This window comes from Sceloporus occidentalis, unplaced genomic scaffold (genome assembly GCF_023333645.1).
Source record: "Sceloporus occidentalis isolate IW3139 unplaced genomic scaffold, rSceOcc1.0.p SCAF_43, whole genome shotgun sequence".
NCBI classification, from domain to species: Eukaryota; Metazoa; Chordata; class Lepidosauria; order Squamata; family Phrynosomatidae; genus Sceloporus; species Sceloporus occidentalis.
In genome coordinates, this window is record NW_028317023.1 from 6,512,501 (window position 1) to 6,532,500 (window position 20,000).

Here is a 20,000-nt window from a genome sequence, read left to right on the forward strand (position 1 = left end):
GTAACTATTAATCTGGCCATATTTTAATGGCCTTAATAATTGCCTTGATCTTGGATCACTGTGAATAATGTTCCCACTTGCAGACTTTTCTCTGTTACCAGTTGTAACAATTGTTGTTGTACAATTACTGGGACCAATTTTCTTGCATCCATTTACTTAATACACCTGTTACTCCAGCACCCGTGACATTTAATGAGCGTTATATGATCTGCAGTTAAATAAGGTTTTTACTTTTATTGTATTCTCTTGTCAAACAATAAAACACACACTCTGTTTGACTTCTCAGAAATCTCAAATGCAGATTTCCCTGTAGACCAAATGTGTTTATTACTTTATACATCATTATAACATACCGTATTTGCTCGATTTTAAGACGACCCCCCAAATCTGAATATTAATTTAGGAAAAAAAAAGAAAAAGCCTGAATATAAGACGACCCTATAGGAAAAAAGTATTACCAGTAAATGTTAATTCATCTAAACAATTTTTTTTAATAAAAGCTATGATTGAGAAAATATTTTGGTTTCCTTCTATTTTCCAACCTGCCCCCCAGAAATGCCTTATACCCCCTATATGCCATTGTGCCCCATGATATGCCTTTTAACCCTCTAAATGCCACTGTTCCCCATGATATGCCTTTTGACCCCCTATGTGCCACTCTGCCTCCAGAAATGCCACTCTGGCATTTAGAGGGTTAAAAGGCATATTATGGGGAAGAGTGGCATATAGGGAGATTTAAGGCATTCAGGAGGCAGAGTGGCGTATACAGGGTTAAAAAGGCATTTCTGGAGGCAGAGTGGCATTAAGGGGATTAAAAGGCATTTCACAGAGCACTCTGCCTCCAGAAATGCCTTATGCCTCCCATTTAACACTCCCATGCCCCCCCCCAACTTACCGGTGCTTCTGACTTCCCTATCATGTAGCCGGGACAGCGTGTAGATCCCACGCACTTACGCTGCAGCCGGAAGGAGGCGTGGCTAGCAGCGGGGGTTGTCTGCGTCCATCGCGCAGACCTTCCCCGACACCGGTGCGGGGAACTCTGATCTCTGACAGCCGGGGAAGGTCTGCGCGATGGACACAGACAACCCCCGCTGCTAGCCACACCTCCTTCCTGCTGCAGCGGAAGTTGTCTACGCGAATCGCATAGACATCTACACGCTGCCCCAGCTACACACCGGGACTCAGAAGTACCGGTAAGTGGGGCGGGGGGGGGGGGGGACAAGAGGATCCAGGTCCACTGCAGCTGCGGGGCATCTGGATCTTAGTCGTCTCATAGTCAGACCTATTTGAGGTCTGATTATAAAACGACCCCGATTATAAGCATTTGCTCTGAAAAAAACCTCGTCTTACAATCGAGCAAATACGGTACTAGTGCTTTACAATGTGTAATGTGGCTACTGCAACTTCCTATTCTGCACAAGGACATTTAGGAGGTAATAGTGTTTACAGTTTCAGTATATTGGTGATAGTAGTTATTGATATGTCTAGAATATTATATTACCAGGGTCATAATTTAGTAGCAATATTTGTATAAATTTAGTTTTTTTGTTGGCAGAAACAAACTGTCAAACAAACAAAAAAAAAAAAACACTTTAAGAACACCTTATTTGTAGTGTGTTTTTTCCCAGTTTAAATGATCATTATAGCCTAATCAGTATTGATTAAAAAAAAAAATATCCTTAATTTTGTGATTTGGTGGCATTAACAAACATAAGAAATTATGGGTATATATTAATCAGGAAAATGGATATGGCTGCAGACGGCGAAAAGATGATTTTTTTTAGCCCCATTTTATTTTTTTTATTTTTTTTATATTGGACCAACAAACAAAAATATTTGTCAGTACCTCAGGGCTGTTGTATTAAAACAAGTAATATAAAATATGTATAGGAAAGGCCACTTTTTATGTGAAAGGTTTGCTGTTCTTACTCAATCTTCCCATCATCAGCAACTGCTGGATTATTCTTGCGTTCTGAGATCCGGTTTGGGTAACCTTAATAGGCGTGAAGCGAGAGGGACATCAGGGCATGTCGGTAATTCGTTGCATAGGTCATGGTCACCAACTGCACCTGAATCTCTTAATGTTTGCTTCAGTACAGCATCGCTGCTCTTTTACACCGGAGATCTCCAAACTGTATTCATCTCGATGGAGGCAAAACATAATGACCGCAGATATTGCAGTCAGTCTGCTGTAGCAGTAACTGGGTTTTCCAATGATTTCTTCTTCTACTATGTTAAAGTCAGTAATATTGAATAACATATATGTAATTAAGAAACGACTTAATGACTCAATATGTCGACAGAATTGCCTTTATTTTGGCTCCCTTTTAATTTGATAGGATGGCTATTTTTTTCTTGATCATTTTAGAATTCAGGGATCAACTTTTCAATCCACTGAGCAGATGAGAATAAAAGGAATGTTACCCAAAACAATACAATGGTTGCTTTGTGTGTACATCAGTAGCTGCCAGTGGTATACATCGCCATATAAGCTTTTCCAGGTGCCATAATACATTTGAGTGGCACCTGAACGGCTTTTAAGGCAACCTTTGCATACTTTGTCACAAATACACCAAGTGGCACTTCCCTGAAAATAAATTACCCCAAATTTGCTGCACATTCATATTCAATTTCTTCACAGCAGATGCTCATTAGTATGTTGTTATTAATTGGTATTCACTTTAGGTTTTGTTTAAAATGAAGATAATAATTAGGTTTTAATTATTGCATCACTCTGAGGAGAAGGGAGTTGTGAACGTCCTCAGACTACAGAAATATTATCTACTGACACCAAGGTCTTTATTCTTTCAAACCGTTCTTAGGAAGAAGGTGTATTAATAGGAACATGTAGAATGAGAGCTTCTACATGTTGCTTATTTTCTTTGATAAAACAGGCAATACGTTCACCCTACATAGCGGTGTTGTATGTTTAAATATACTATGTGTTTTGGGCTGTTTTTTTGTCGCCCTCCCCTTACAACCCCTTTCTGATATCCAGCTTGTTAGTGTACCTGTAAAGAGATGGTCTTAATATGTTATTGATTTCATGTTAGATCCATGTTGAAGTTCTATTGCGTGCATTACCCTCCTGAAACTCTACGTATATTGGCATGACTCGGGTCACTCGCGTACAATGTTTAAATATAACTGGTAAAAAAAAAAGACGGGTAGATAACCTTGTAATTGTTACCCAAAATAAAGCGGTCAGTTTTTTTGTGTGCCCACCTTTAATAACCCAGTAATTTTAGGAATTCATTGTTTTTTGTTTTTTCTTTGCAGACTTAATTAAACCTTCCCTATTTCACATTTCTTTTTAAACTGGTTAATCATATTTGACATTGCAGATCTAATAAGGCTTTGTTTTCACTGATGTCGTTAATTGCAAGATATGACCGTGAGCAAAGGCCTAGGTGTTGATATATTAAAAGGGAAAAAAATCCTTTTTTTCCCTATCCATTTAGTCAGTGACTTTCAATTAGCCCGTCTACTAATATAAGGTCACTAAACTCCATGGCTGACGCTTTATTCCTTCCTGCAAGTCGCTGATCGTTTTGCTTCAGTTGGCTGGCAAAGGTTGTTGTATATCCATTACCAGCACCGGAGCACTTTGCATTTCTGAATTGACAAGCAGCTATATTGACCCTAGCGCTTATTATGGGTCAACAGCTGCATTAACCAACGGAAGGACTGAGGGGCAATTAAAATGAATTGGCAAAAATATATCTTCCTAATTTACTCCAATTTGTTATTTATGCTAACATTGTATGGCTTCTATGGTGACACTAAACAGAATGGACCCAATAATGGCAATTAACATAAAAATATAATGGCTAATCAGATTGACAGCAACTGTTTCTCATCATCTCGGCACACAATACATTATCAAAACAAACTATTATGAAGGAGGTAATTTCAGCTTTCTATTCAACCTGCTGCATGTGTGCAGTCAGGGAGATGTGTACCCGCAATTACTGCTGAATCTTAAAAACTAAACAAATAACTTAATCGCTGTCCCTTTTTTTTTTTCTTCTTCTTCTGATGCAGCAATCAAGATTTGCTAAAAATAAATCCGCTGTTATAGATATTGCAAAATATGTAGCTTAGAAGACAATAAGCTATTTGGTATGCGTAGTTGAAAATAAGCATTTTTTTTGTGTTGTGTTTAATTGTTTGTGTATTACATTCAGAAGGCACACAGTAACGCTGTATGGAACTGCCACTTAAGGATTTAATCCCACTAGGCATAGCTACATTTTGCAAGAAGGGGCCGAACCTACGGTTTCTAACTAATGAACAAAATGCAAAAAACGGCTAGTGTGGTCTGTTCTCATAGAATTGGAGGCTGAGCTCCTTGGGTGGGATGCCTTATTTGAAGGACTATTAACAAAATGCTACTTTTTCATACTTGGGGAGGGGAAGCATTCAGAATCCCCAAAGTACCCCAAGTATCTTCTTAAGGGGACGAGTGATCTGTGAACGTAATAGTTGCTGCAAGGTAATTAGCGATGTTGCCAATGAGAAGATCAGCAGGACTTCCTTGGGGACGTTGGGCTAACATAGCATCACTTAAAACCCTGCACCTTTTCAATGTTCAGACTATAACCTTAAAGAAACCCTATTTCCATAATCGTGCCTTTGTTGTAAATACAATACATTCTCAGCATTTTTTTATTTTTTTTTTATTTTTTAGATATTGTAAATATAGCAGTTGATTGTCTCCCTTAACTGCAGGCGTCGGCAAAATGTTCTCCGCTATTTACAGGTTCACATATGATGTGTAATGTAAGCCACTGTTTAGCCACAGTGCCGGTCTCGGAGATAGATATAAAATATATACATTTATATATGTGTGTATATAGAGATAGATATCAATAGAATGAGATGGCTACATACAAGACACAAAGGCATTGTGCCCATTGTGCTTCATGTTCCAAATGCCTGATTTTTTTTTTTTTTTTGTATGGCTACTGAACAAGATTTTCAAGCAAGTATATTGTATTTTATTGTTTTTCTTTTACTCTGTTACAATTTTACGATGTTACATCGGTACCGGTTTCATGTATTGATTTTTTTTTTTTCTTCCCTTGCTTATTTTGCAGTTTCCAGAGAAAGCCCTGTACACTCAGCTGTCTTTCTATCGATTCATCTTTGACTGGGACTATGCACTGGAGAAAGTCGTTTCAGAGCAAGAAAAAAGTAAGGTTCCCCCACTATTAAATAACACTGATAGAATCTAACGGGTGCGGGAGGGAACGTTTGAATAGCGTCATTTGTGCCAGCATTATACTGGTGCAGTTTACTTCGAGACAATGTAAATTGGGATAGAAGTGAGTGTATCACATGCACAAGCTTACTGGAGCAATATCAGTAGACACACCAAGTACACTGAGCAGAGTAGTATATCGTAGGGTTTGTGTTATTTTATCCCATAAATATTCAGTGTGTACCTGGAAAGGTGGATGGACTGGCTTTTTTTTTTTTTTTTTTTTTTTTTTTAATCCACAAATCCTGCACATTCCAAAATGGCCATGGAAAACCCCAGATCAGCACTTGTAGAAACATTGCAATATTTTGTTCTTTTTCGGCTGTGCTGCTTTCAGCTTGATAGCGATATATCTTTCTATTGCGTAAGCATTTAAGATTATCTTAAACTTGGTTTCTAGAAAGTACTACAGATACTTAGAATTTTTGCTTATTCTATTTTCTGTGTTCCTTTGGCTTCATTTCATGGAACTGTTTTTGTTCTGTTTTCAATCAAATTCCATTTTAATTTTTTTTTATAATTTTTTTGCCTACCGTTACACACATTTCATGCTTCTGGGTGTATTGTTTACTTCTTACATCCTTTCTTTTTTTGTACTGTTCGGTCCATTTATATTCTGTACAAAACTTCTGTGGATCAATGCTTGACTTCATTGTCGCTAGAGGTGGAAAAACACACAAAAATTACCCCCCGCTCCTGCAGCACCGTCTGTTTTCTACCAACTATTTACCAAAACTAGAACATGTAGGCAGTTTAACAACTCTTTAATTTATTTTTTTATATAAAAAAAATAAATAATAAACACAAATGTCACTTTAAATAATCGATCTTGCATTTCAGTGCATACAGAGCAAAATACCAAATCTAGTTTAGTATATGAAATAATTGTTAGGGGGCCTGACTGCTTTTGTAAGACAGTGTGCATGTATGATATATACACACACACATATATACACACATAGATATGACAGATGCTGTACCTTTACCCTTGCGTTTATTAATTGCAGCTATTCAATTTTAAATTCTTAAAGTGCGTTAATTTGCCTTTTTTGAAGCCTTGGGTCCACATGCACTTAGTTATAGCATTTCCCTGTGATTTAAAAGGCTTTAATTGTATAGCGCAAGATCTCCAGCCTTCTCACCTGCATGCTATGTGGAAACTTTAAAACCCCACATTTAGACTTTATTTCAAGTGAAGGATTCTGGGTAAGATCATGCAGGCTCTGGCTGATAATCAGTGGGGATATAGACGGGAGTGTTATAAATACATGGCAGCCAAGACACAAAGGCATTGTGCACATTGTGCTTCATGTTCCAAATGACCACCTTTTAACTAACACATAGAATTATACCTGTGGCACGTATATACATGTGTACAGTTTTTAAATGAAGTAAATATACGTGTTAATGCAATGTTAATGGAAGTTCATTGTGAAGATGATTTGTGCCTGCCAAGATTCCTACTGTCAAATGCATATCAGAATGTTTTCTCATTTTAAATAATTTAGCTCAGAATATAATTATGTAATTATTTTGACATAAAACATAACATAGTATCTCCACTTATCTTGAAACAGACATTTTCATGAGTGATCAGTAAAGACATACAAATATGACTGAGTGACAGACTGTACTAGATGTATTATTTACACAATGCAAGCACAATGTTTTCATTGTAAAAATATTAATTTAACCACTTTGCTGCCGTGGGTCACACGATACATTGTCATCAAGTGCAGTGTAGATACAATGGCGCAATCACATTAAAGAAAAAATATATAAACACTTTAAAGGGGAAGTCCCATGGGAAAGAAATTATCCTCACGCATAAAATACAGTGCTTAACCCCTTAACGACAATTGCCGGTCCTGGCACGACACGGAAAAGCATGTGCTTTACGACAATTGACGTGCCAGGACCGGCACGTCTTTAAACAGGTGCAGAAAGCGATCTGTTTTCGCTTTCTGCACCCAAAAAACGTTGCTGAATGCCTCGACCTCGAGGCATTCAGCAACGCCGCGATCGGAACGAAGGGGCCATCTCTGGCCCCTCCACGGGGCGTCAACATCCGCCATACTTTGTATGGTGGCGGACGCCCGTTTTAAAAGCGTTTAGGAGGCGATCGACGATCGCCTCCTAAACTTAAATGGCGTCGCTGGAATGCCTCGATCAGGAGGCATCCAGCGACACCAAACACTTACCTTTCGATGGGCTGTGACCGCTCCGGAGAGCGGTCACAGCCGCAGCTGCCGATGATCTTCACCATCAAGCAAGATGGCCGCTGCCCTGTAACAGGAACCAACAAATTTTAAAGGTTCGCTAGATGGTCCAGACCATCTAGAGAACTTTGGCTCCACTTGCAGGTTGAATACAGGTACTGCATTCACCATGCAAGTCAATGGAACCCAGCTTTCTAATCACAGTGTGATTAGTAAAAATAAATTAAAAAATAAAATAAAATTAATAATAATTAGAAAAAAAATAGTAAAAAAATAGTAAAATGTAAAAATCATTTCCCACTGATGTCACTATCAGGGGAACCTCCAAGTGGAAAAAAAATGTTAAAATTTTTTTTTAAAAAAGACAAAAAATAAATATATAAAAAATATATTTTTGTGAGCAAGTCCTAAAATTAGCATATTAGCTTAAAACAATTCTCGCATGGAAAGAGTTAAAATACTGGCATATTAAATGCCCGTGGGGTGTCTACTTTTAAAAAAGGTATGATTTGATGGGGTAAATTGAATTGGCCAGGTTCAACAACGTCCCAATTAACACCGGGGGAAGGATGGCCACACACCTAATTTCCAATTAGAAAAATGCACACGTACCAAATGTGGCCTTTTAGTTCCCACAAAAATGACAAACCCATGCATGTGGGGTATCACTGTACTCAGGAGATGTTGCTGAACACATTATGGGGTGTCGTGTGACAGCGGCATATACCAGGAGCTGTAAATTCATACATAAAGTAGGTGTGTGTGGGAAAAATACACACACAAAAATACTACTGCAAACTTTGAAAACATGCTGGTGGTAAAATGTGTGCATGCAAAGAGTTAAAATACCAGCATTTAAAATACCCTGTGGTGTCTAGTTTTGAAAAATATATGGTTTTGTTGGGCACACTGAAATGGCCCGGCTCAAAGATGTACCAAATAGGGCATGGGCAGTGGATCCCCAAATGCCAAAGTTCAACATTGAAAAATGCGCATGCCCCAAATGTGGCCCTTTTGCCCCCAAACGGCCAGGCAAAATCATTCATGTGAGGTATCGCTGTACTCAGGAGATGTTGCTGAACACATATTGGGGTGTTTTGTGATAGTGACATATACGAGAACTTTTTAATTCATACCTGAAGTAAAATGTGTGTGGAAAACCAAATGCAAAAAAATGACTACCACAAAGTTTGACAAAGACTGGTGGTAGATATGGTGCATGGAAAGAGTTAAAATACTAGCATTTGAAATACCCTGGGGTGTCTAGTTTTCAAAAATATATGGGTTTATTGGGCACACTGAAATGGCCCGACTCAAAGATGTACCAAATAGGGCATAGGCAGTGGATCCCCAAATGCCAAAGTTCAACATTGAAAAATGCGCATGCCCCAAATGTGGCCCTTTTGCCCCAAAACAGCCAGGCAAAATCATTCATGTGAGGTATCGCTGTACTCAGGAGATGTTGCTGAACACATATTGGGGTGTTTTGTGATAGTGACATAAACGAGAACCTTTTAATTCATACCTGAAGTAAAATGTGTGTGACAAAACAAATGCAAAAAAATGACTACCACAAAGTTTGACAAAAACTGGTGGTAGATATGGTGCATGGAAATAGTTAAAATACTAGCATTTGGAATACCCTGGGCTGTCTAGTTTTCAAAAATATATGATTTGATGGGGTAAATTGCATTGGCCGGGTTCAAAGATACCCGAAATGGCACATGGGGGGAAGAATTACCAGATTTGGAAAAAATGGCTTTGAAATAGCAAAACGCTACCTGTACTTATTGCCCCATAATGTGTAGAAAAAAGCAAAAAAACATAAAAACATTGGGTATTTCTAAACTCAGGACAAATAGTAGAATCTATTTAGCAGGTTTTTTCATTACCTTTTATAGATGAGTAAAAGATTTTTCAACTAAAAGTCATTTTTTTCTAAATTTTTCACCATATTTTATACTTTTTTTTAGTAGTAAATAATATGATAAAATCAAAACAATGTCATATAAAGAAAGCCCTTCTTGTCCTGAAAAAAACAATATCTAATGTGTGTGGGTTCAGTAAACGGGAAAGAAGAAAATTACAGCTAAACACAAGCAGCGCAGAAATGTTAAAAAGGCCATTGTCACGAAGGGTACAAAAAGTTAAATCAGCCTTTGTCACGAAGGGGTTAATACAGTAGCATTGACTTGCCATTGGCAAAAACTTGGGTTTATTTCATTTTGTTCCAATATAATTGTATCTGTGGACCTGAAGGCTGCCATTATAAGCATTCGTGCAATATTTTGGGTGACTTTCCTTCATCAGACACCACATTGAACTGATTCTAGATGGCTGTTCTAATGAAGCTCATTCCTTCGTAGACTTTCATTCATCAGTGTATCCATCCAAGTGAACCATTATATTGTTTACCACATACAGTATGATAACTTTGATTGGCTGGGCCAATATACCAATGTTGGGCAACAGCTAATATGCAGATTCCTTAAATATAATGTGCAAAAAATGACAACGGTTTTTAACAATGGTTCCTGTTTAAAACGTAGCATATAACCTCAAAATTCTTTACGTTCCTGATAGTTTTATACGTTACTTTTAACGTGTAGCATTGCTTTAGTAATACAGAAATGATTTTATTAAACACTTATAACCAGTATTTCAAACTAAAAAACAAGCTATTTTTATATAATTTGCCTAACAATTTATGCCAAATTAAGCCCAGGTTCTCTGAAACTTTTAAAATATATCTTAAGTCTCATGCCATTAATGTGCCCTATGATTCACAACATGCTAGAGCAGGGTTCACGAGCAACTGCTTGCTGTTTGGCCTCTGCCGGGTTGCTGTCAAACTGCGGCACAATCAATGACTGGTGGAATTGGGTGATGCATGGGTCTGTTCTAGCACATTTCACTCTTAATGAAATAAGACAAGCTCATGACGTCAAGACGTGTAAGATAATGTGTACCTTTCAATAAATCTCTGGCCCTACTGTGTGCTTGGGGAAAGTATGGGTTCCTGAGTGTGGAAACAGACGATAGTTATTGAGTGAAGTTAAAGTTTTGCTTAAAGTATTTTCCTTATTGAGTTGATTTTCCTTATATGTACCTAGGTTTCTCACATGTTTCTATCATGGCTCAAATGTTGTCCCTTCAGGCTTCTGTGCTGACAACTTGTGTTTGGGCTCATCCCCTCAAAAAGCAATCAATATAGACATACACTTGACAGGAGATGACCCTTAGGTTATACTATTCTCCTCGTTTGAAATAAACTTCCCTCCTTTACTTTGTTAAATCAATTTCCAGTTATGGAGTTGAAGTTACTGTTTATTAATCTCATACTCTTAAAGGTCATAAAAGGGAATCCTTTATATTATTTCCTGAACACTTGTTTTAATAAAATTTGCATTTGAATTAAGCTGCTTCTACACGAAGTAGAATATCCTTAAATCCTGGCCTGTTTGTGGCCCTTGGTCTTGATAGAGGACAGATGGCATTGATATCCGTGGTGATGATCTTTAGGCTGGTGGGTTATTACAAGCACTGTGCTAAGCACATCTAAAAATGTAATCCTGTTGTTAAATTCAACAAGTAACCATTGTTACTTAAACTGTAAGGGACTAAAGAAAATACTAACTTTTAACCCTGGTCTTGAAATGAAGGTGCTCCTAATATCAGTAAGTAGGAAATAGCTTTTTTTTCCAGCCCCCACACTCTCCATATAGCATAAAATATCAGTTGGATGCAACTGAAGATGCACGTCCCTGTCTATATGGTATTTCTCGCATGTGCAGCGGGCAGTATCATGAGTGGCCATTTTGCGCATGACTTTTAAATGTGTTAAGAGATTTAAAAGTCATAAATAAAACGGTCGGTTAATAGTTTTTAACTAACCTAGATGAGTTTTGGCTAATTTTATTCCTGGTCTACTTTCTAGTCAGCTCTGCAAACAAAACAAAAAAAGACCCTACAGTGTTTTCCAATGAATGTTGGATTCATTTTTACTGATGATACTGACTTTGTCTTATAAGATTTCTACTCCATTATTCCATCACAAGCCGTCAAATCACTTCTGTGGCAGTGTGGACATCCCTTAAAAAATGATGAATCCTAATTATTGACTCTTAACATAGAGCACCATTTCTAATTGGGCTTGCCTTTGGGAAAGACCTCACGGAAGCCACTGGGGCGTGATGGTTTCCTTAAGAAAAGCTTTACATTGATTTCTTTTGGGCTGGACATAGTTAGTAACTTTATTTCCCATTCTGTATCATTGCAAAAATATCATTGGTATCTATAAGATCACTTCCACTGTGTATGTAATTGCCATTTAGTCTGTCACTGATATTCATGCAATCTATAGCCTCTTCAGCTAACTTGAGTTGACGTGGATGAAAGTAAAAACCTTTACCAAATGTCTACCAGCCAAGCAGCCCTCTTGGTTCATGGTGAATTTAAAATAGCCAGCCACGCTGATTAAACTGTAAGTCTCTAATTCCATACGCTTATATTTTACAAAATACTTTTCTCTTTTTAATATATACACGATTGTGGCGGAACCTGAAGCAATTGCAAAGGTCAAGCTTAATTGGTGTATAATAGGTTACCGTTGCCTACCTGATTTTCGTGAGAATAGACTCGCCCTGTAAAAGTACTTATTCATTTTTTGCCAATAATAAAAGGTAGGGTTTTTTTTAGTTTTTTTTTTTTTTAATTAAACAATTAAAATGTTTCAAATGGCTTCATTAGAATATTTTTAAATGAAATGATTTTAAAGGAACGGAGGGCTTTTATAATGAAGATGCTTTTCTACACAAAATGTTTTTGTAGTTCGGAGCAGAACAAAAAACCAATCCTTTCCTAGATATGTCCCAGAAGGATATAGTGGTAATGTACTGGTAGACTATGGTGGTCACTGCTCAGTCCTCCTGCACCTAAATTAAAAAGGGTAAATGTTTTACAATACACTTGTTACTAATGAATTTATAGTCTATTAAAAGAGTCTTTTTAACAGTAAATGAAGATGATCTTTCTAAAAGTGTTGCAACATTTAATGGAACTTATCGGTGGCGTCTAGGACATTCGAAAAGTAAAGGTTATAATATCTTGAGTTTACAATAACTCATTAGTTTTAACTAAACAAAAATAATCCTACTGCAGCTACTTTTAGATGTCACACACACCTTTTCTTACCGTCACTTACCATTTCATTGGACGAATCTGGCGACCGCATCCTCCATTTTTCTAGCATGTGTATGTAACGACGGTACAGTGTAGAGGCTTTGCCTTATGCTCCTTTCAGAATTACATGAAACGTGTTTAGGTTTCTTTCTTGCTGTTTTTGTTTTTTTAATAACCAAGCCATTTAATTCAGAATGGGAGTCTGTTCGGTTTACAAATTTAGTAGCATTAAGTATCAATTACATTTTTTATACACTGCTATGAAATGCCAGGATGGCATTACAATCTACAATGGCTTTTGCTAATCATGCTCTTTGTTTCACCTTGCCATTATTTTCTGGTCCTGGTCACTTACCTTTATATCTTGTTATAACTGCAGCACAATTTCCTTGGAGTTGATCATAATGGGAACTATTCATTATGTTTTATAATTATGTTAATTAAAACCTGGAATCTCATGAAGATCTTTTCATAGAAACGAAGATCTGAGATTAGCGTGAGCCCCATTGAGTGCAGATAGTTCTACCATCTCTGCAGTGAGTATATAAAAGAAACCTGTGAAGTTGAACAATTTATAATGGCCAAAAAAATATTGAATGTTTGGTAATTTTTTAGAAGTGTATTTTAGCAGGAGAACTTACTGCAAACCGAGCATCATGTGTAATGGAAATCACCAAAAGCTATCTCTAATTCTATAAAAATCTTAGATTAATCACAAAAAAACACTCGGCAAAGGGCAACCATTTAAAAGACCGTTTGAAAAGTGGAATTTTACATCTGGTCATGTTCCCTGTGCAAATATATGAACAGATAAAGTGGTGCCCAGCATTATGCGGAATGTATAACGTAGAAGAGAACCGATTATTTTGTATAGCGCCATCATATTCAGTAGTGCTGTACAATGGGTAGACAGGACATTAGTATATAAGATAACAATTTGACTTACATGTCACACACTGCACCGTAGATCCTTACCTGTGGTGGTCAGCAGTGATTGGGAATGGTGTGTCCTGGACAACATGGCTCAAGTCACTCTAGTCTTCCACCACAAAAGTGTATTGTAGAATCATAGGTATTGTTTCATGAACAACCAATTAAAGGCAAACTATCCATAATCTAAGATGTTTGAATGTAGATAATGAAGAGAACTAAAAGGCAGTTTGTTACCCCAGATCTTAACCTTCTGTTATGTCCAAGTCTATAAATTGGACTTACGCATGTTAACTTTTCTCTTTACCAAAAGCTGATTTATTTCTAGCAGCAGAGGTTGTGCAGCTGATGATACAGAGCAGATGAGAATTCATCAAATAAAGTAAATGAGAGATTCCATTTCTGATTCTATCCTTTCATCTGCCCCATAGCAAATTCACTCAGGTAGCTCTTGAGCCATACTACATTTAAAGGAGATTCTCAAAGGGGAGATTGGCAGCTTTAATTTATTTGATAGGTGCAATCACAGCCCATGTTAAATTCAAAACCGTTTGTCCAATCAAGGATTCAGCTAAGAAGAGAGGGAGTAACTAGCATGTAGCACACTATAATAAAGAAATCTGTTGATTGAAAACAGGTTGTAGGTTTTGGAAATGATAGGTACTGTAATTGGTAAGAAAGAAAAGGACATGTCTTCATAAATAATGGGAAATAGACCATATTTTTCTTCTGATAATGCTAACTCAATTTAGTAATATATTGCGGCTGGGTTTTATGTTTTCCTTATGAGCTGCATGTTATGGTTATTGCTGTATTTTCAACCTTGTTAAATATTACAAGGTGAAAAGAGATGTTTGGGTGCAGTATATTCTTCAATGCCATCTTTCTTCACAGCCTTTTACCATTGTAATTGTTGTCTGGTATAAGGGATCGTTCGTCAGATTGGATAGGCATAAGGCTATCCTGAATATAAGGTAAGGCCAAGAGGATCTGACAATGTCAGAAATGTGGCAATCAAAAGATGAGCTCCTGAGTGAATGCCTGAGCCAGCAACAGACATGGAAGGAAGGTCAAGTAGTAAAAATACATTGGTAAGCCTGCATAGGATGTACGACAAATAGCTGAGTTGGCTGACATCCTACCAGTGGCTGGACAGGGCCAGGCAGCAATGATGCACTGATAATGGCAGCACAAGAGCCGGCACTAAGCACAAGATCCATATTGGCAGGCATCTACCGCACCAGACAGGACACAAGGTGCAGACTCTGTAACAAAGCCTCTGGGACAGTCCAACACATAGTCCCAGGGTGTAAGATGCTCACAGGAACATTGTACGTGGCACAACCAGGTAGCTGACATTGTGCACAGGTAGATCTGCACAGTATGTGCTACCCATCCCCCCCCAAAGTAAAACTGGGAGATTCCACAGAAGGTTGTGATGAAAGCAGGGCTAAGGTCTATGTGGGACTTCCAGATCCAGAAGGAAAATGGCAAATCAACCCAACATAGTGGTACTAGACAAGGTCCAGTGGACAGCAGTGGTGATGTAGATGTGTCAAGTGACGGAAACATCAGGAAGGAGGAGTATGAGAAGCTGGAGAAGTAACAGGGCCTGGAAGAAAAACTAGAGACGATATGGAGGGTGAAGCTCAATGTGGTCTTTGGTCATAGGAGCATGTGTGGCTCCATCAAAACAGAAGAGTGCAGTGCTAGGAACAGCTAAGACACTGCGCAGCACCCTCAAACTCCCAGGCCTCTGGCCAATTTATGTATGCACACACAGAGAAGTAGAGTATGAAAAATGTTAAAGGCAAACAATATAAAATGGATAACAGAAAAAAGTGAGTAAAAGATGTCAGCAAACGAGGTACAAAAGAAGCTAACAATAAGGAAAAAAGACTGCAAGAGGCAGAAAGCAAAGAAAAGAGAGAAAAAGGTTGCTAAAGACCAGAAATCCAGGGAAGGGGGGCCCTTCATATGATTAAATGTTTCTTTCACATCCCCTCTTCGTTCTCCATTCTCTCTTCCAAACCCAAGTTAATATGAATGATATTTAAGACTAACGCTTAAGAGAAGAAGGGGGGGGAAATAACAAGGTTTTCTTTTGTGTAATATGCAACAGTTAAAATAAACACAAGATTTCTAAATCTCAAAGGATTCTGTTGACAGTTACTTGATAACAGCTTTTTTTCACTCCATAGTTTTGACAGTTTCTATACCTAGTATAAACCAAAACATCACTGTCATTTTGTATCTCCTTTGCACATTGTTCATATCTCTCACCAACGAACCCCCCTCCCCGGACCTGTCCCATAATAAACATGCACCTTGTTGAGGAGATAAGATTGTGCCTTAAGATTAACATGTTTATAAGTTTCTGGGAAGAAATTTTGACTTGACAGCAAAACAAGCATCTCCACATTTCATATTTATATGTATGTCATTGGGCTGCATTAGGTTTCACTTAACCTCTGGCATCCTGCGTATCTGACATCAATGTATATGTGTGCATTAGGGCTAATGGTGGATTGTCTGCGATTCACTTAAGCAAGCGATATAATGGCTGATGTGCTTCTTGTTTGCAATGCATCATGATATGTTAATATGCCGGGAGATTAGTGCCACAAAATGCTATAAGAAAGTATGACAGAGCTATCCAAATAATTGTGTTTTTTCTTTCACGCTACATTTCCGAATGCGTCCTCCATTTTGGTGAAGGAATGCCAGACTTGCATTTTATTTTACTGTGCAGTGCTAGAGGATCGTAGCTTTGAAGTTGATGTGCTTGTTTCGACTTTAACTTTTACAAATGGCCACGCTGCTATGTTTAATTGGCACATAAACTGGAAGTTTCAGAAACAGGGATTGGTCTATTCACTAAAGTGGCTTCATTATGAAGAGCCACCACTGGCAGGTTACTTTTCATATCGAATAGTTGAGTTAGTTGAAACCAGAGCTTCCTTTAGTGAATAGAACCCAGGGATCGATTGTTATCAGCAGGGAAGCTTTGGGGACCCAAAAACTGTTGTGGGGTCCTGAGGATCAAAGTTGAGTGGTTGCTTCAGAATGCAAGCTAATTTACAAAAGTCTTGCTGTCTGTTACACGGGGGATTAATGTGTTGCAGGGGGTACCATACATTTGGGCCACATTTTCCCTTAAATGATGGGTGCTGCCTATAATTAGGGTTTTGATATTCAGGGTAATGAGCGATGCTTTGTGCCAACAGGCTGAACCCAATGAAATGGAGCACTTCCTGTAGCACGGTCCTTCTGTAATGTGGTTCCCGGCAACGCAAGCGTGTAAATGTGGTAGCAGAAAGCTGAACTAAATTTATCAAACACACACACAATCCATGTTCTTCAAACGGACAAGCTCTAATAATAAAGGTCTGGCCTTTCGATGTGGTCCCCAAGCTTGAAGTCATTTTAAGGTTCCCCTAGTTCCTGATGCACCCTCATGAATTAGCGGGGGACCCAAAGGGGCTATAAAGTATTTTATTCTAGCCCCATACTTTATAGCATTTTAAGGTCCACCCTTCTATTAATGTCTTTTCCATTACAAATAAAATTTTCTTTAAAATCCCACTGAACTATATGGGTAAGGCCAGGGCCGGCCCGACAATGGAGCCAAGTGGGGCAACCGCTCCAGGCGGCACTTTTGAAGGGGCGGCACTTTGCCGCCCCAAGCCCTTTTTTTAAAAAAAAAGCGAAAGAGAGAAAGGGGCGCCGAGTGGTTTTAGCTTACCACGCTGTCAGTACCCACTCGGCGCCCCTCTCTCTCTCCTCTGCGGCGAGTCTCCCTGTTCGGTCTCGGTGCCGGCTTGTAATGCTGAGTGCCAGAAGATTACCTCATTTCCGGCGCTCAGCATTACCAGCCGGCACCGAGACCGAACAGGGAGACTCGCCGCAGGACTGCTGAAAGGTAAGTACAAGGGGGGGGGGACGGAGGGAGAGGAAGGGTAGATAATGGGGGGGGGCGGCAGGGACGGAGGGAGAGGAAGGGTAGATAAGGGGGGGGGCGGCATTTTAAAATTCGCCCCAGGCGGCATTTTGCCTTGGGCCGGCCCTGGGTAAGGCAATACTGTACATATCCCAGTATACTCTCAGGTACTATTGGTGTTCTGTGTTTTCATACAAGGATAGTACATTCAGGATTAATTAAGAACTTTTTTTTTTGTTTTCCACATTTTAGTGATGTACGTTCCTCTTAGACACATTTTTGGTTTTACTTCACTGCTGGAATGGTGGTGTTTATCCAGAAGCATTAACCTTGTTGCCAGCTGTTTTGGTTTCATTGCTGTTAAAGGATGTTTTTCTGCTCTGGAACCCTGAGTGTTTAAAGACAGATTTTTTGATTTTTGTGTCATCTATAAGGATTCTTTTACCAACAAGTCACAATTTCTGTGGCAGAGCAAAAAGTCCAGTGTCGTCATCTGGCATGTTGCAGACAAATTCCAATTACTTTCCTCCTTTGAGCCTTTGTTAAACACTACCAGCTAGCTGACAGTAAAATTATAAATACAGGTGTTGTCACACTACACTATAATCAGGATTTTAATTTGAATTTTCATTTGTGAAGACCCTTTTTTTCACCCCCGCGTGGAAAGGGGAATAGAATTAGTTTTTTTTTTTATTGACAGTAGAAAGACTTTTTTTGAAAGCTGTCTAAAACATTATCTGTATTTAGTGAGAAAGGAAACTGAAGCTGTCCGTACAAAAGAAGAGTTTTATTATCATATGTTTACTCATTACATTTGCAGGTAAATAAAACCTAGCCAACGCATTGACAAGTGATTGGCGGTAAGGAAAAGGTTTTCACTGCATCAGAACAATAGCGGAATGTAAATATATATTTTGCTTTTGTTTAGTACTTCTTTACCTATTGCAAGCCTGCTGATGATAATTTTTCTTAAGCGTTCATTGTTTACTAGTCTGTGCATTGCTAAACTTTGTTTTTTAATGTTTTGTGTAAAAAAAAAAAAAATCTTTGCAGTGCTAACATTTTTTTTTTTTTTTTAAGATGTATTTAACTGCCTTACATGAAATGCTTATTAATGTTGGATCGTATTTATATATAATATATAGATATAATACAGATATAGATAGATATATAGCAAATATCTGGACTTTTTTGTTTGTATGATTTTATGTTCACTGTTTGAAGACGACTACCCCTTTTTATTTGTGCCCCGCACCCCTCCTTTATTTACTATTTTGTTCCCCTACTCCCTCCAAGCATTTAGTGTCGTGTCTGCCAGATTTTAGTGATGAGCAGTGAATTGCTTTTAAAGTGGGCATTATGCCAGTTCAGCAGTACAATGGAAAACCAATCTTCCACCATTCTACTTTTGATGCTGTTATTGTAGCGTTTTAGATAACTGCTGCCACAAAAAAAAAGATGTGCTCAATTGCTACCAGTTAGTCAAGTTAAATCCAGAGTAGAATTAAAATGACTCTGAAAACTGTTTGTCAGAGGTCATATGCCACCGCCAGCTCCAATGCATAGGATAAATGTTTTTTTTCCGGTGAAGGAGATGGCTTCTTGTTAGCTTTCTTCTCTAGCAGTAATTTAGTTATTTTTTATAATCTCTTCTACGGTTAGTTGTTCCACAACTTGTATTAACTTTCTCTGTAACTTATTTTGCCGCTCTTTACCTAGGTGTCTGTATGTAAATTATATTATAACTACAATCTTCAGCAGTGTTATTACTTATAGCATTAAACATACCAACAGTTGCAGATGACATGGACGTCCATCCTATACAGCCTTTTGGACCCTTGTCAACATTTGTGATGGGAAACGTATGCATATAGCTACATTACTGACATTTGTCAAGTGTGTATACCCTTTTGGGCTGTTGACAAAGCACCACCAGAGCCAACAATTAGTTTTGGTTTCTAGGATAATCTCGTCACGTTCTTCAGTATTGCATGCTTTTTATCAAAGTTTTGAAGACACAATAAGGGCTAGAGGTCTAAAGTATGCTATTCCTGATGCTGGAAAGAAGGAAGTAAATCATAGTAGGCCTGAGAAACCGTATTCGAAGTGGTGGCTTCAGGCTTTGGATTTAAGTGGATACATTTTACATTTTTGTGCATATAAATATACGTGGTGTTGATAACCTTATGTGACCTATTTCAAAGCGGTGATTTTTCTCAGTTGTGACACATTGCTTATTGATAGCAAGCTTTAGTGAAGAGTGAATGAATGGATATCTTAGGCAAAGTTTATAATCCATGCTTATTAGGCGTTGGTGACTAAAGATGGCTAGAAAAGTGTATTTAAACCTAACTAGATATAGACATTATGTCCAATGGTTTCAGTGAAAATGTATATTAGGAGTGTTTGAGGTGCTTTTTGGAGCCGTTTATATGAGCAGTGCCACACAGTTGGAATTCATGAGCCT

The 20,000-nt window shown here is 38.2% G+C and overlaps 1 protein-coding gene across 1 annotated transcript in view; it reads left to right on the forward strand.

The window, feature by feature from the left end:
• Positions 1–20,000, forward strand: part of LOC149289824 (DNA polymerase alpha catalytic subunit-like) — a 120,047-nt gene that overhangs the window by 91,850 nt on the left and 8,197 nt on the right. The window contains exon 35 of the mRNA XM_089490273.1: positions 5,100–5,196. Within this exon, the coding sequence (XP_089346399.1) occupies positions 5,100–5,196 (97 nt within the window). The remainder of the gene's footprint in view (positions 1–5,099; positions 5,197–20,000) is intronic.